The following is a 16,886-nucleotide window of genomic DNA, read 5'->3' as shown; positions in this document are numbered from 1 at the left end:
TAAAGAGATGGGGAGAGAGGTCTGTCTGTAATAAAGAGATGGGGAGAGGTCTGTCTGTAATAAAGAGATGGGGAGAGGTCTGTCTGTAATAAAGAGATGGGGAGAGGTCTGTCCATGATAAAGAGATGGGGAGAGGTCTGTCCATGATAAAGAGATGGGGAGAGGTCTGTCCGTAATAAAGAGATGGGGAGAGGTCTGTCTGTAATAAAGAGATGGGGAGAGGTCTGTCTGTAATAAAGAGATGGGGAGAGGTCTGTCTGTAATAAAGAGATGGGGAGAGGTCTGTCTGTAATAAAGAGATGGGGAGAGGTCTGTCTGTAATAAAGAGATGGGGAGAGGTCTGTCCTGTAATAAAGAGATGGGGAGAGGTCTGTCTGTAATAAAGAGATGGGGAGAGGTCTGTCTGTAATAAAGAGATGGGGAGAGGTCTGTCTGTAATAAAGAGATGGGGAGAGGTCTGTCTAAAAAAGAGATCGTAATAAAGAGATGGGGAGAGGTCTGTCCATGATAAAGAGATGGGGAGAGGTCTGTCCATGATAAAGAGATGGGGAGAGGTTTGTCCGTAATAAAGAGATGGGGAGAGGTCTGTCTGTAATAAAGAGATGGGGAGAGGTCTGTCCATGATAAAGAGATGGGGAGAGGTCTGTCCATGATAAAGAGATGGGGAGAGGTCTGTCCGTAATAAAGAGATGGGGAGAGGTCTGTCTGTAATAAAGAGATGGGGAGAGGTCTGTCTGTAATAAAGAGATGGGGAGAGGTCTGTCTGTAATAAAGAGATGGGGAGAGGTCTGTCCTTAATAAAGAGATGGGGAGAGGTCTGTCCTTAATAAAGAGATGGGGAGAGGTCTGTCCATGATAAAGAGATGGGGAGAGGTCTGTCCGTAATAAAGAGATGGGGAGAGGTCTGTCCATGATAAAGAGATGGGGAGAGGTCTGTCCATGATAAAGAGATGGGGAGAGGTCTGTCCATGATAAAGAGATGGGGAGAGGTCTGTCCATGATAAAGAGATGGGGAGAGGTCTGTCCATGATAAAGAGATGGGGAGAGGTCTGTCCTTAATAAAGAGATGGGGAGAGGTCTGTCCTTAATAAAGAGATGGGGAGAGGTCTGTCCGTAATAAAGAGATGGGGAGAGGTCTGTCTGTAATAAAGAGATGGGGAGAGGTCTGTCTGTAATAAAGAGATGGGGAGAGGTCTGTCTGTAATAAAGAGATGGGGAGAGGTCTGTCTGTAATAAAGAGATGGGGAGAGGTCTGTCCGTAATAAAGAGATGGGGAGAGGTCTGTCCTTAATAAAGAGATGGGGAGAGGTCTGTCCTTAATAAAGAGATGGGGAGAGGTCTGTCCTTAATAAAGAGATGGGGAGAGGTCTGTCCTTAATAAAGAGATGGGGAGAGGTCTGTCCATGATAAAGAGATGGGGAGAGGTCTGTCCTTAATAAAGAGATGGGGAGAGGTCTGTCCATGATAAAGAGATGGGGAGAGGTCTGTCTGTAATAAAGAGATGGGGAGAGGTCTGTCCTTAATAAAGAGATGGGGAGAGGTCTGTCCATGATAAAGAGATGGGGAGAGGTCTGTCCATGATAAAGAGATGGGGAGAGGTCTGTCCATGATAAAGAGATGGGGAGAGGTCTGTCCTTAATAAAGAGATGGGGAGAGGTCTGTCCGTAATAAAGAGATGGGGAGAGGTCTGTCCGTAATAAAGAGATGGGGAGAGGTCTGTCCTTAATAAAGAGATGGGGAGAGGTCTGTCCTTAATAAAGAGATGGGGAGAGGTCTGTCCGTAATAAAGAGATGGGGAGAGGTCTGTCCTTAATAAAGAGATGGGGAGAGGTCTGTCTGTAATAAAGAGATGGGGAGAGGTCTGTCCTTAATAAAGAGATGGGGAGAGGTCTGTCCTTAATAAAGAGATGGGGAGAGGTCTGTCCATGATAAAGAGATGGGGAGAGGTCTGTCCGTAATAAAGAGATGGGGAGAGGTCTGTCCATGATAAAGAGATGGGGAGAGGTCTGTCCATGATAAAGAGATGGGGAGAGGTCTGTCCATGATAAAGAGATGGGGAGAGGTCTGTCCATGATAAAGAGATGGGGAGAGGTCTGTCCATGATAAAGAGATGGGGAGAGGTCTGTCCTTAATAAAGAGATGGGGAGAGGTCTGTCCTTAATAAAGAGATGCTCTGCTTTTTTGACACCACTCCACAAAGCAAGTCCTGCAGGCTCTAGTGTTATCTTATCTTGATTATTTCACAGTCATGTGGTCAGTTGGCCCCGAACAGAGCGGCACAGCTTGCTCTTCACTGTAATCAGAGGGCTTATATCAATACTATGCAGCCAGTCTCTCTTGGTTAAAAGTAGAGGAGACTGGACCGCATCGCTTCTTGTTTTTAGAAGAAACAGATTGAAAATTCCAAATTGTTTTCATAATCAACTTACACACAGCACACACACACTTAACCCACCAGACATGCCACCAGGGGTCTTTTCACTGTCCCCAAATTCAGAACAAATTCAAGAAAACTTACAGTATTATATAGAGCCATGATTGGATGGAACTCCCTTACATCTCAGACGGGTATTGTAGCTCCGCTAGTAGAGCAAGGCGCTTGCAATGCCAGGGTTGTGGGTTTGATTCCCACAGGGGACCAGAATGAAACAAGTATGAAAATGTGTTCACTCACTACTATCAGACACTCTGGATAGGAGTGTCTGCTAACTAAAAAATGTGAACAGCAAACCTGGTTTCAGAAAGCAACACAGCGTCTCTCCCTTATTTGACCTGGATATTTTGTGTGTATTTACTGATATGTGTGACGTTTTACATTGATTAGTTCTGTTCTTGTTTATAAATGTTCTGTATTATTTCATGTTGCATGTGGACCCCAGGAAGAGTAACTATCGCAACAGTTAATGGAGATCCTAATCAATTTAAAAAATACCAAGTTTATATATTTGCTGTTTTCATATTTCTGGTGTTTTCATATACATCGGTTGTTTTTATTGGTCTAAGGTCAAACGGTGTCAACATTCTGACTTAAGGGAGAACTGTCCCTTTAACTAACCATGTGACTAAAGTACCTGTGTGATGTGCATGGGGTCCCTGGTAGGGTCAAATCAGATGATAAATACCAAAGACATTGTCACCTAAATGTTTTATTGCCAATACAATTTGAATTTGAACTGATATCATTTGAATATCTTTATTTGTGGCGTACATAAAAATTAAGCTACTTTTACAAATGAGGCCACAGTGAATCAGTACTTGACACTTTATAATGTACTCATAGTGAAGAAAAAAACTCCCCTTTACCCCAGACACACCATGGTTTACCTTGGTAAACTACTGGACAACAACAGGGGTGTATTCACTAGGAACTAGAAGCCAACTGGCTAAAATGGGGAGGGACTAACCTAAAATTGTCCAATAAGAAATGCTTGTTTTTGTTGAAAAACTTTTGTGGTGCAAAATGTTTTTCTACGGTTTGCACTAATAAATACACCCCAAAATCTAAATCAACACTTGATTATGGCTTCAGATTGTCAGCTGATTCCTCCTGCTGTAATCCTGTGATGCGCCTGAAGGGGTCACCCTTCTCATGCAGTTCCCCACCTCCTTCTTCCTCCGGCCACCACTGGCCCATCATCCAAAACTAGAGCAGCTTTCACAGAAAGCACAAATAAAACCCACTTGGCTTGTGTCCTCTTTGTCTAAGCCAACCAAACATGATCATAGCAGGTCACTTTAAAAAGGCAATACCTGCCCCAGGTCTTCAGTATCTAAACAAGTAGTTCATCACGTCAGTTCCAGGGGTTACGGACGGTTATCTCCTTCTCTCTGAGTGACCGTGGCCCGGGGTGAGGCTCCCTGTGATGCACTGCTGGCTTCTGGTCCTCCTGACCCCCCATGCAGCAGAGGACTGTGGGTAGAGCGGAGTAGAGCCCTGGCTGTCGGTCCGTGGTGACGTGTTTCCCCCACGCCTGGAGTGTCCCTCCCGGCCATCACAGTTTAATATCCTGAGACTCGGACATCTTGGCCAGGGTCTTCTTGACGCGCAGTGCCGTGAGGCGAGAGGCCGGGTTGTGGGCCCAACACTCCGTCATCAACTTGCCCATCTGCCTAAGGCACTGTAGGGGGCACAACAAAACACAGTCAGCTCTAGGTTTTGGATTAACCAACGTGTGTGTGCATGTATGTGTGTGTGTGCGCGCGTGTGTGTACTACACATACTCTACTGTGCATGGTTGGTGTGTGTGTTTACATGCTTATGTGACTCTGTGTGTGTCTGTGTATGTGTGACTGGCTTACCTCGTCGCTAGTCCAACGGTTGGGGAAGGAAGGTCGTAACCTCTTGGTGCAGACCACCTCTCTCATGTCCTCATACGAGGGGTCAGAGGGCACCAGGTCATGGTATGGTAGCTGGTACTCCTCTACAATACCTAGAACACAAATACCACAATGCAGATTTGATCTAATTTCGCATAAAAGCTCTACAGTACTTCCTGAGACAGTTTCCCCTAGGTACAGATCTAGGATCAGCCTTCCCTCCCCAATCCTAACCTCAACCATAATTGGGAAAAAGGCTAAACTGACACGAGATCAGCATCTAGGGTGAAACTACTTGGTTACAGTACCTCCTGAGACACAGCGCCTGGCGATCTCCCAGAGGATGAGGCCGAAGCTGTACATGTCGGCCATGATGTAGGACTGGAAGTGGTTCCTGTTGAGGCTCTCATCCAGGACTTCTGGGGGCATGTAGCGCTTGGTGCCCACCCTTGTGTTGGGAGGGATGTCCACCTCGTTGGTGTCACTGGGATGGTAGAAAGGAGAGGTAGGGATAGAGGGAGACCATGTTAGATTAGATGAGAGAGATAGTGATGGATAGGAAAATAGAGGGAGAAATACGGATGGAGAGAAGAACAGAGGGAGAGATGTTAGATGAGATGAGAGATAGTGATGGATGGAGAGAAGAATAGGGGAGAGATGTTAGATGAGAGATAGTGATGGAGGGAGAGAAGAACAGGGGAGAGATGTTAGATGAGAGAGATAGTGATGGAGGGAGAGAAGAACAGGGGAGAGATGTTAGATGAGATGAGAGAGATAGTGATGGAGGGAGAGAAGAACAGAGGGAGAGATGTTAGATGAGATGAGATAGTGAGGAGGGAGAAGAACAGAGGGGGAGAGTTAGATGAGATGAGAGATAGTGATGGAGGGAGAGAAGAACAGAGGGAGAGTTGTTAGATGAGATGAGAGAGATAGTGATGGAGGGAGAGAAGAACAGGGGAGAGATGTTAGATGAGATGAGAGATAGTGATGGAGGGAGAGAAGAACAGAGGGAGAGTTGTTAGATGAGATGAGAGAGATAGTGATGGAGGGAGAGAAGAACAGGGGAGAGATGTTAGATGAGATGAGAGATAGTGATGGAGGGAGAAGAACAGAGGGAGACCATGTTATATTTGATTTTTTTGTTTGTTTAGTTTTTAATTTAATTTTCCTATTTGTATTTCCATGAACCTTTTCAACTTATTGTTGTCCATTGTGACACTATGATACTCTCATGCAAATGGAATTAATCAATTATGAGGGACAATGGATCGACTGGCACGCACACAATAACACTCTCCCTCCCTACCTGATGAATTTGACGGCCAGGCCCAGGTCAGCGATGCAGCAGGCTCCATTCTTCTTCACCAGGATGTTCTTGCTCTTCAGGTCTCTGTGGGCGATGGCCGGCTTGCCCTGGGTACCAAAGATCTCTGTGTGGAGGTGACAGAGGCCTGACACTGAGGAGTAGGCCAGTCGTAGCATGGCCTTGGTGTCCAGCGTAGTGGACTTGAGGTAGTCGTACAGAGAGCCACCCTCATGGTAGTCTGTGATCAGGTAGAGCTGGGTCCACGAGCCTGTTCCCTTGATGTCAGCCGCTATGAAGCCTGATGGACACAGGGGAAGTTGAGCGATATGGAACTGAGGAACATTATAGCACGATCATAGCATTACAGTATATGTACAGAGAATTCAGAAAGTTTTCAGAGCCCTTCCCTTTTTACACATTTTGTTACATTACAGCCCAATTTTAAAACGGATTAAATAAAAAATGATCATCATCAATCTACACACAATACCCCATAACGACAAAGCAAAAACGGGTTTTTATACATTTTTGCAAATGTATTAAAAATAAAACAGAACTAACTTATTTACCTAAGTATTCAGACCCTTTGTTATAAGACTCAAAATTGAGCTCAGGTGCATCCTGTTTCTATTGATCATCCTTTCGACAACTTGATTGGAGTCTACTGTACCTGTGGTAAATTACATTGATTGGACATGATTTGGAAAGGCCCACACCTGTCTATATAAGGTCCCACAGTTGACAGTGCATGTCAGAGCAAAAACCAAGCCATGAGGTGGAAGGAATTGACCGTAGAGCTCCGAGACAGGATTGTGCCGAGGCACAGATCTGGGGAAGGGTACCAAAACATGTCTGCAGAATTGAAGCTCCCCAAGAACACAGTGGCCTCCAACATTCTTAAATGGAAGAAGTTGGTCAGGGAGGTGACCAAGAACCCAATGGTCACTGACAGAGCTCCAGAGTTCCTCTGTGGAGATGGGAGAACCTTCCAGAAGGACAACCATCTCTGTAGCACACCAACAATCAGGCCTTTATGGAAGAGTGGCCAGACGGAATCCACTCCTCAGTAAAAGGCACATGACAGCCCACTTGGAGTTTTCCAAAAGGCACCTGAAGAACTCTCAGATCATGAGAAACAATATTCTCTGGTCTGATGAAATCAAGATTGAACTATTTGGCCTGAATGCCAAGCATCATGTCTGGAGGAAACCTGGCACCATCCCTACGGTGAAACATGGTGGTGGCAGCATCATGCTGTGTGGATGTTTTTCAGCGGCAGGGACTGGGAGACTAGTCAGGATCGAGGGAAAAATGAATGGAGCCAAGTACAGAGAGATCATTGATGAAAACCTGCACCAGACCCCTCAGGACCTGAGACTGGGGTGAAGGTTCACCTTCCAACAAGACAACGACCCTAAGCACAGTCAAGACAACGTAGGAGTGGCTTCAAGACAAGTCTCTGAAGGTCCTTGAGTGGCCTAGACAGAGCCCGGACTTGAACCCGATCGAACATCTTTGGAGAGATCTGAAAATACCTGTGCAGTGACGCTCCCCATCCAACCTGACAGAGCTTGAGATGATCTGCAGAGAAGAATGGAAGAAACTCCCCAAATACAGGTGTGCCAAGCTTGTAGCGTCATACCCAAGAAGACTATGCTGTAATCGCTGCCAAAGATGCTTCAACAAAGTACTGAGTAAAGGGTCTGAATACTTACATAAATGTGATATTTCAGTTTTTTTTATATACCTTTGCAAAAATAAAAAAACTTTTTTTTTATGGGGTATTGTGTATATTGCTAAAAAAATAAAAATAAAAATAATTTTATAATAAGGCTGTATTTGGAAAAAGTCAAGGGGTCTGAATACTTTCCGAATGCATTGTGTATCTCACACAGCCACTCTCTCTCCTTACACAGTATGTTCTCGTGTCTCATGAGGACAGTCTGGTAAATCTCAGTCTCTCTGAACCAGCTGGCCTCTTCGGTGGTGAAGAAGACTTTGACGGCCACCCTCTCTCCTCTCCACTTGCCCATCCACACCTCTCCGTAGCGGCCCTTTCCAATCTGCTTAACCATCTGAATCTGCTTAGCTATGGTGCGCTGCACCTGGGAGGAGGAGGAGAGGGGAGGAGGACGATGTCAGACAAGGTTCCTTCACATTGGTGTTAGATGAGGGGAGTTTCCCCCTACTGTGTGGTAGATGAGGGGAGTTTCCCCCTACTGTGTGGTAGATGAGGGGAGTTTCCCCCTACTGTGTGGTAGATGAGAGGAGTTTCCCCCCACTGTGTGGTAGATGAGGGGAGTTTCCCCCTACTGTGTGGTAGATGAGGGGAGTTTCCCCCTACTGTGTGATAGATGAGGGGAGTTTCCCCCTACTGTGTGGTAGATGAGGGAGTTTCCCCTACTGTGTGGTAGATGAGGAGTTTCCCCCTACTGTGGTAGAGAGTTTCCCCTACTGTGTGGTAGATGAGGAGAGTTTCCCCCTACTGTGTGGTAGATGAGGGGAGTTTCCCCCTACTGTGTGGTAGATGAGGGGAGTTTCCCCTACTGTGTGGTAGATGAGAGGAGTTTCCCCCTACTGTGTGGTAGATGAGGGAGTTTCCCCCTACTGTGTGGTAGATGAGGAGAGTTTCCCCCTACTGTGTGGTAGATGAGGAGAGTTTCCCCCTACTGTGTGGTAGATGAGAGGAGTTTCCCCCTACTGTGTGGTAGATGAGGGGAGTTTCCCCCTACTGTGTGGTAGATGAGGGGAGTTTCCCCTACTGTGTGATAGATGGGAGGAGTTTCCCCCTACTGTGTGGTAGATGAGAGGAGTTTCCCCCACTGTGTGGTAGATGAGGAGAGTTTCCCCCTGCTGTGTGGTAGATGAGGAGAGTTTCCCCCTACTGTGTGGTAGATGAGAGGAGTTTCCCCCTACTGTGTGGTAGATGAGTGGAGTTCCCCCCACTGTGTGGTAGATGAGAGGAGTTTCCCCCTACTGTGTAGTAGATGAGGGGAGTTTCCCCCTACTGTGTGGTAGATGAGAGGAGTTTCCCCCTACTGTGTGGTAGATGAGGGGAGTTTCCCCCTACTGTGTGGTAGATGAGGGGAGTTTCCCCCCACTGTGTGGTAGATGCGGATTAATTGGCGGAGTAGAGGACCTTGTGCATTTCAGGTAAAATAACAACTCAATGTTTATATCCCAGGACAAATTATCTAGCAACAGCAAGCTAGCTAAATAGGACAAATTAGCTAGCAAGTGCAAGCTAGCTAAATAGGACAAATTAGCTAGCAAGTGCAAGCTAGCTAAATAGGACAAATTAGCTAGCAAGTGCAAGCTAGCTAAATAGGACAAATTAGCTAGCAAGTGCAAGCTAGCTAGCTAAATTGCCATAAAGGTTTAATGCTTTTCGACCTGTCCCCAAATGAATGTAATTGGTTCAGAGTTTGTTTTAATATTTTAACCTGCTTGTTGTGATTGTGTTTGGTGTAGGGGGACAAAATACATTTATGCACGATGGCGCACGCACACAGCCGGTTTGGGTTCCGTGTTAGGCTTTCTCTGGCCCAGAACGCACACAAACAGTGTTAGGCTTTCTCTGGCCCAGAACGCACACAAACAGTGTTAGGCTTTCTCTGTCCCAGAACGCACACAAACAGTGTTAGGCTTTCTCTGGCCCAGAACGCACACAAACAGTGTTAGGCTTTCTCTGTCCCAGAACGCACACAAACAGTGTTAGGCTTTCTCTGCCCCAGAACGCACACAAACAGTGTTAGGCTTTCTCTGGCCCAGAACGCACACAAACAGTGTTAGGCTTTCTCTGTCCCAGAACGCACACAAACAGTGTTAGGCTTTCTCTGTCCCAGAACGCACACAAACAGTGTTAAGCTTTCTCTGCCCCAGAACGCACACAAACAGTGTTAGGCTTTCTCTGTCCCAGAACGCACACAAACAGTGTTAGGCTTTCTCTGCCCCAGAACGCACACAAACAGTGTTAGGCTTTCTCTGGCCCAGAACGCACACAAACAGTGTTAGGCTTTCTCTGTCCCAGAACGCACACAAACAGTGTTAGGCTTTCTCTGGCCCAGAACGCACACAAACAGTGTTAGGCTTTCTCTGCCCCAGAACGCACACAAACAGTGTTAGGCTTTCTCTGGCCCTGAACGCACACTTTCTCTGGCCCAGAATGCACTGAAGTGGTGCTGAAGTGACGTGCAACACACACGTGGCAGAATGGTTGTGATACAATGGAGAGTTTTTCCTGCACAAAAATAATTGCAAAAGCGTTGTGGAGACACAGCTCATGTGTAAACAATTTTGTATAGACTGACAAACCCTCTGTCGTAGCACATACATATCAGTCGTATCATTGTGTTGTTCATCAGTTGTACTACCTGGGTGTGTGGGTGTCCTTCAAATATCTCCTTTCTCCTGAAGTGTACACTCCTTCACTACTTCCTACAAACCCTTCTCCTGAAGTGTACACTCCTTCACTACTTCCTACAAACCCTTCTCCTGAAGTGTACACTCCTTCACTACTTCCTACAAACCCTTCTCCTGAAGTGTTCACTCCTTCGCTACTTCCTACAAACCCTTCTCCTGAAGTGTACACTCTTTCACTACTCCCTACAAACCCTTGTCCTGAAGTGTACACTCCTTCACTAAGGAAGTATTGCATTGGTCTAGACATGGGCTAGTGGGAGTTTTCACTATGTTTCTTACACCAGTAATTTACTTTACAATCGGTGAAGGGACGTGATTAAATCCAGACTTCGGGAGGATACAACCAGTGAGCTGGTGGTAGAGGGATGCAGTGTGTGTAACATACCAGCAGGGGGAGACCTGAGCCACTGCCTGAACTCTGGGACTGTTCTATAAGGTCTCTGAGAGACTCTCCCGGAGGGATGTAGGACTCATCCTGCTCCAGACCAATGCTGTAGCGCGGCCCAGACTCCTGGCGCTTGTACCTGCAGCACAGCCAAACACATACACACATCAGTATACATCAAACAACCCTTTAATGTGAGTAGTCTGTATGTAATATCAGAATTCTGGATGATTCAAACATTGACTAGGAAACATGTCATATCAGAGATATATGATTCTTCGTTGTGTTAAATTATTTTCATTCAAAGTACAAACAATACTTTTCCTGTGGATTCATCAGACAAAACAGAAACACAATAAAATAACAGTCCTTTTTAAATGCATTTGTTCCCAAAGTGGAATGAATATTTTAAGTACGGATGAACAAATAGACTGTACATGTACTGGGAATATCCTTATTCATAACATGGGTAAGAACATTCTAGAACAGGACTAAATGCCTGACCCTGTTCCTGGAGAGCTACCCTCCAGTAGGTTCACTCCAACCCTGTTCCTGGAGAGCTACCCTCCAGTAGGTTCACTCCAACCCTGTTCTTGGAGAGCTACCCTCCAGTAGGTTCACTCCAACCCTGTTCCTGGAGAGCTACCCTCCAGTAGGTTCACTCCAACCCTGTTCCTGGAGAGCTACCGTCCTGTAGGTTTTCACTCCAACCCTGTTCCTGGAAAGCTACCATCCTGTAGGTTTTGACTCCAACCCTGTTCCTGGAGAGCTACCGTCCTGTAGGTTTTGACTCCAACCCTGTTCCTGGAGAGCTACCGTCCTGTAGGTTTTCACTCCAACCCTGTTCCTGGAGAGATACCCTCCAGTAGGTTTTCACTCCAACCCTGTTCCTGGAAAGCTACCATCCTGTAGGTTTTGACTCCAACCCTGTTCCTGGAGAGCTACCGTCCTGTAGGTTTTGACTCCAACCCTGTTCCTGGAGAGCTACCGTCCTGTAGGTTTTCACTCCAGAACCTACAGGACGGTAGCTCTCCAGGAACAGGGTTGGAGTGAAAACCTACAAGACAGGGTTGAGCAGCCCTGTTCTAAAACGTTCTCTCGGGGTTAACTGAGTCTTACCTGAAGTAGCAGAACATAACGATGAGAGCCAGGATGATGCTGCACACAGTGACCGAGATGAGCAGAGCCATGTGGTGAATGTTCCCATCTGCATAATCTACAGAGAGAGGGAGAGGGGGGAAGGAGGATTTGAGGGGGAGAGAGAGAGTGGAGCGAGAGAGGGTGGGGAGGAGGGGAAGCGTTGGAGAGAGAGGGGAGTGAGAGAGGGCGGGAAGGAGGATTTGAGGGGGAGAGAGAGAGAGGGAGCGAGAGAGGGCGGGGAGGAGGGGAAGAGTTGGAGAGAGGGGAGTGAGAGAGGGGGAGGGGGAGAGGGCGGGGAGGAGGGGAAGAGTTGGAGAGAGGGGAGTGAGAGAGGGTGGGAAGGAGGGTTTGAGGGGGAGAGAGAGGAGGAGTAGGAGAGAGGGCGGGAAGGAGGGTTTGAGAGGGAGAGCGAGAGGAGGAGGAGGGTTTGAGGGGGAGGAGAGAGAGGGAGTGCAAAAGAAGGAGAGGGAGAGAAGAAACAGGGGGAGAGAAAAAACAGGGGGAGAGAGTAATAACAGATCACTTCATATAAGTAACAGATCACCTATTCAATACAAACAGGGGCCACACATCCCTTTGGAAATAGACAACAGTCAAAAACAGTCATCATTAAGTAATGTTATTTCAAAGGTTCTTTATTGTTAATCCAACATGTACTCCAACATTATACTCTCTCTCAGTTCCACACACACAGTGGTGTCCCCAGGGACCAGAGTGAACTAGCTGAGGGAACCCTAGCCCTGATCGATAGGATCTCTTCCTGAAGCCCGCTTCTCGAGTTTCAGATTGATGCTGGCCATGTCCGTTGGGAGTTCTGCTTTCTCTGGGACTCTAGTCTTACTGCCACACACACACACACACTGGACCTGCCGTTGTGTGTGAAGTCCAACACATCATTTCAGTCTGTGACACACACACACACACACACACACACACACACAAAAAAAAAGAACTGAAGAAATAGATCTAGTTTTGGGTCTTCTACAGAAACCCTAGCTAGTGATCTCTTGGGCCGATTGTGGGCCAATCACTGCAGAGGAGCGGAGCTATGGAGCTGACTTTACTGCCTCCATTTCACCTGCTTCTCTCACTGGTGACTCGCTGGGCCCTGACATGGTCACTGGTAACTCGCTGGGCCCTGACATGATCACTGGTAACTCGCTGGGCCCTGACATGGTCACTGGTGACTCGCTGGGCCCTGACATGGTCACTGGTAACTCGCTGGGCCCTGCCACTGGTAACTCGCTGGGCCCTGACATGGTCACTGGTAACTCGCTGGGCCCTGACATGGTCACTGGTAACTCGCTGGGCCCTGACATGGTCACTGGTAACTCGCTGGGCCCTGACATGGTCACTGGTAACTCGTTGGGCCCTGACATGGTCACTGGTAACTCGCTGGGCCCTGAGATGGTCACTGTCACCTCGCTGGGCCCTGACATGGTCACTGGTAACTCGCTGACACTGTCACCTCGCTGGGCCCTGTCACTGGTAACTCGCTGACACTGTCACCTCGCTGGGCCCTGACACCTCGCTGGGCCCTGTCACTGGTGACTCGCTGACACTGTCACCTCGCTGGGCCCTGACATGGTCACTGGTAACTCGCTGGGCCCTGACATGGTCACTGGTAACTCGCTGACACTGTCACCTCGCTGGGCCCTGACATGGTCACTGTCACCTCGTTGGGCCCTGTCACTGGTAACTCGCTGGGCCCTGACATGGTCACTGGTAACTCGCTGTCCCTGGCAACTCGCTGTCACTGGTCACTTCTATCTGTGTATGTGAGTGTGTGTGTATAAAGTATATTACTGGGTGTTTTGAGTGGGGGCAGGGTGGGGTGCAGGTCTTTGTTGCAGTAGTCCTGGTCAGTACAGCACTCCAGAGATCTTCTCAGTCGGGAATTGCCTGTGTCCTGGAAGCACAATTACATCATATGAATGCATCAGATACTGTTGCTGTTCAATTTCTCACACTGTTCCCACAAGTGTAGCAACTTTCATGCTTTTATGAAAATGTTTTGACCCAAGATGGGCAAATATCGGCTGGAGTACACCTCGTACAGACAATACATTGATGAATTGAAGATGTGTTTGTGGTGTGCTGACTACACTACATGCCTGAAAGTATGTGGACACCTTGTCGAACATCTGATTCCAAAATCATGGGCATTAATATGGATTGGTCTCCCCTTCGCTGCGAGAATAGCCTCCACTCTTCTGGGAAGGCTTTCCACTAGATGTTGGAACATTGCTGCAGGGACTTGCTTCCATTCAGCCACAAGCATTAGTGAGGTCGGGCACTGATGTTGGGAGATAAGGCCTGGCTCGCAGTCTACATTCCAGTTCATCCCAAAGGTGTTCAATGGAGTTGAGGTCAGGGCTCTGTGCAGGCCAGTCAAGTTCTTCCACACCAATCTTGACAAACCATTTCTGTATGGACCTCGCTTTGTGCACGGAGCATTGTCATGCTGAAACAGGAAAGGGCCTTCCCAAACTGTTGCCACAAAGTTGGAAGCACAGAATCATCTAGAATGTTATTGTATGCTGTAGCGTTAATATTTCCCTTCACTGGAACTAAGGGGCCTAGCCCGAACCTTTGTAAAACAGCCCCAGACCATTATTTCTCCTCCACCAAACTTTATAGTTGGCACTATGCATTCGTGCAGGTATTGTTCTCCTGACATCTGCCAAACCCAGATTCGTCCATCAGACTGCCAGATGGTGAAGCGTGATTCATCACGTCAGAGAATGCATTTTACACTGCTCCCGAGTCCAATGGCGACGAGCTTTCCACCACTCCGGCCGAAGCTTGGCATTGAGCATAGTGATCTTAGGCTTGTATGTGCTCCCGAAGAGACAGTTATTGTGCTGAAGTTGCTTCCAGAGGCAGTTTGGAACTCAGTAGTGAGTGTTGCAACCTAGGACAGACGCTTCAGCACTCAGAGGTCCCATTCTGTGAGCTTGTGTGGCCTACCACTTTGCGGCTGAGCCATTGTTGCTCCTAGACATTTCCACTTAACAATAACGGCAATTATAGTTGACCGGGGCAGCTCTAGCGGGGCAGAAATTTGACGAACTGACTTGATGGAAAGGTGGCATCCTATGACAGTGCCACGTTGAAAGTTACTGAGCTCTTCAGTAAGGCCATTCTACTGCCAATGTTTGTGTATGGAGATTGCATGGCTGTGTGCTTGATTTTATACACCCGTCAGCAACGGATGTGGCTGAAATAGCCCACATATACAATATATACAAAAGTATCTCATTACCTATGGACTGTATCTACTACGAGTAATCAGCAGCTGACCTACTTTGAGAATGGATCTGAGAATCATCAATCATTATTCATTGTGATGTAATATGCTAAACGGATCCTAAAATCAGCACTCCTACTCTGAGACGATTGATACATACAGTAAGTCCCCTGATTGTGTGTGGAGGGCATTGTCTGCTTTCTACTGTGCCGTCCAGGTGTTCGAAGTTACCCTTTGCGCTGATCTGGGTCAGTTTAGCATTTTCTCCATTATTTGTTAAGGTTAGGATTGGTGGAGGGGAAGCTGATCCTAGATCTGTACCTAGGGGAAACTTAATCACAGAGTGGTTTCACTGTGGTGGAGTGAGGTGGTTTCACTGTGGAAGAGTGAGGTGGTTTCACTGTGGTAGAGTGGAGTGGTTTCACTGTGGAAGAGTGAGGTGGTTTCACTGTGGTAGAGTGAGGGGTTGTTTCACTGTGGTAGAGTGGAGTGGTTTCACTGTGGAAGAGTGAGGTGGTTTCACTGTGGTAGAGTAGAGTGGTTTCACTGTGGAAGAGTGGAGTGGTTTCACTGTGGAAGAGTGGAGTGGTTTCACTGTGGAAGAGTGGAGTGGTTTCACTGTGGTAGAGTGGAGTGGTTTCACTGTGGAAGAGTGAGGTGGTTTCAGTGTGGTGGAGTGGGGTGGTTTCAGTGTGGTGGAATGAGGTGGTTTCCCTGTGGTAGAGTGAGGTGGTTTCACTGTGGTGGAATGAGGTGGTTTCACTGTGTGGAGTGAGGTGGTTTCACTGTGGTAGAGTGAGGTGGTTTCACTGTGGTAGAGTGAGGTGGTTTCACTGTGGTGGAGTGTGGTTTCACTGTGGTAGAGTGAGGTGGTTTCACTGTGGTGGAGTGTGGTTTCACTGTGGTGGAGTGAGGTGGTTTCACTTGGGTAGAGTGTAGTGTTTTCAGTGTGGTAGAGTGTGGTGTTTTCAGTGTGGTGGAGTGGTTTCAGTGTGGTGGAGTGGTTTCAGTGTGGTGGAGTGGGGTGGTTTCACTGTGGTTTCAGTGTGGTGTTTTCTGTGTGGTAGAGTGTGGTGTTTTCAGTGTGGTGGAGTGGGTTTGTTTCAGTGTGGTGGAGTGGGTTTGTTTCAGTGTGGTGGAGTGGTTTCAGTGTGGTGGAGTGTGGTGGTTTCAGTGTGGTGGAGTGTGGTGGTTTCAGTGTGGTGGAGTGTGGTGGTTTCAGTGTGGTGGAGTGTGGTGGTCTCAGTGTGGTGGAGTGGGGTGTTTTCAGTGTGGTAGAGTGGGGTGTTTTCAGTGTGGTAGAGTGGGGTCGTATCAGTGTGGTAGAGTGAGGTGGTATCAGTGTGGTGGAGTGAGGTGGTTTCAGTGTCGTGGTTTCAGTGTTGTGGAGTGTTTTCAGTGTGGAAGAGTGAGATGGTTTCCCTGTGGTAGAGTGAGGTGGTTTCACTGTGGTGGAATGAGGTGGTTTCACTGTGTGGAGTGAGGTGGTTTCACTGTGTGGAGTGAGGTGGTTTCACTGTGTGGAGTGAGGTGGTTTCACTGCGGTAGACTGAGGTGGTTTCACTGTGGTAGAGTGTGGTGGTTTCACTGTGGTAGAGTGTGGTGGTTTCACTTGGGTAGAGTGTAGTGTTTTCAGTGTGGTAGAGTGTGGTGTTTTCACTTGGGTAGAGTGTGGTGGTTTCAGTGTGGTGGAGTGGTTTCAGTGTGGTGGAGTGGGGTGGTTTCACTGTGGTGTTTTCTTTGCGGTAGAGTGTGGTGTTTTCAGTGTGGTGGAGTGGGTTTGTTTCAGTGTGGTGGAGTGTGGTGGTTTCAGTGTGGTGGAGTGGTTTCACTGTGGTAGATCGGGGTGGTTTCAATGTGGTGGAGTGGGGTGGTTTCAGTGTGGTGTAGTGGTTTCAGTGTGGTAGTGTGAGGTGGTTTCAGTGTGGTGTTTTCAGTGTGGTGTTTTCAGTGTGGTGGTTTCAGTGTGGTGTAGTGGTTTCAGTGTGGTAGTGTGAGGTGGTTTCAGTGTGGTGTTTTCAGTGTGGTGGTTTCAGTGTGGTGGAGTGGTGTTGTTTCAGTGTGGT

General features: G+C 47.6%; 1 protein-coding gene across 4 annotated transcripts in view; it reads right to left on the bottom strand.

Annotated features, from left to right (window-relative positions):
• Positions 1-3,126: 3,126 nt before the first annotated feature.
• Positions 3,127-16,886, bottom strand: part of bmpr1ba (bone morphogenetic protein receptor, type IBa) — a 167,825-nt gene continuing 154,065 nt past the window's right edge. For all 4 annotated transcript variants that reach the window (XM_065011392.1, XM_065011394.1, XM_065011393.1 and 1 more), the window contains 8 exons: positions 13,377-13,479; positions 11,550-11,646; positions 10,431-10,569; positions 7,536-7,728; positions 5,624-5,921; positions 4,626-4,801; positions 4,300-4,430; positions 3,127-4,118 (listed from right to left, as the gene is read on the bottom strand). In XM_065011392.1, the coding sequence (XP_064867464.1) occupies positions 3,993-4,118; positions 4,300-4,430; positions 4,626-4,801; positions 5,624-5,921; positions 7,536-7,728; positions 10,431-10,569; positions 11,550-11,646; positions 13,377-13,479 (1,263 nt within the window). In that variant the 3' untranslated portion in view covers positions 3,127-3,992. The remainder of the gene's footprint in view (positions 4,119-4,299; positions 4,431-4,625; positions 4,802-5,623; positions 5,922-7,535; positions 7,729-10,430; positions 10,570-11,549; positions 11,647-13,376; positions 13,480-16,886) is intronic.

The sequence above is a fragment of the Oncorhynchus nerka genome, linkage group LG27 (genome assembly GCF_034236695.1).
Source record: "Oncorhynchus nerka isolate Pitt River linkage group LG27, Oner_Uvic_2.0, whole genome shotgun sequence".
In the NCBI taxonomy this organism is placed as follows: Eukaryota; Metazoa; Chordata; class Actinopteri; order Salmoniformes; family Salmonidae; genus Oncorhynchus; species Oncorhynchus nerka.
Note: the sequence above shows the minus strand (reverse complement) of the source record. Positions and strands in the feature narration are given on the sequence as shown.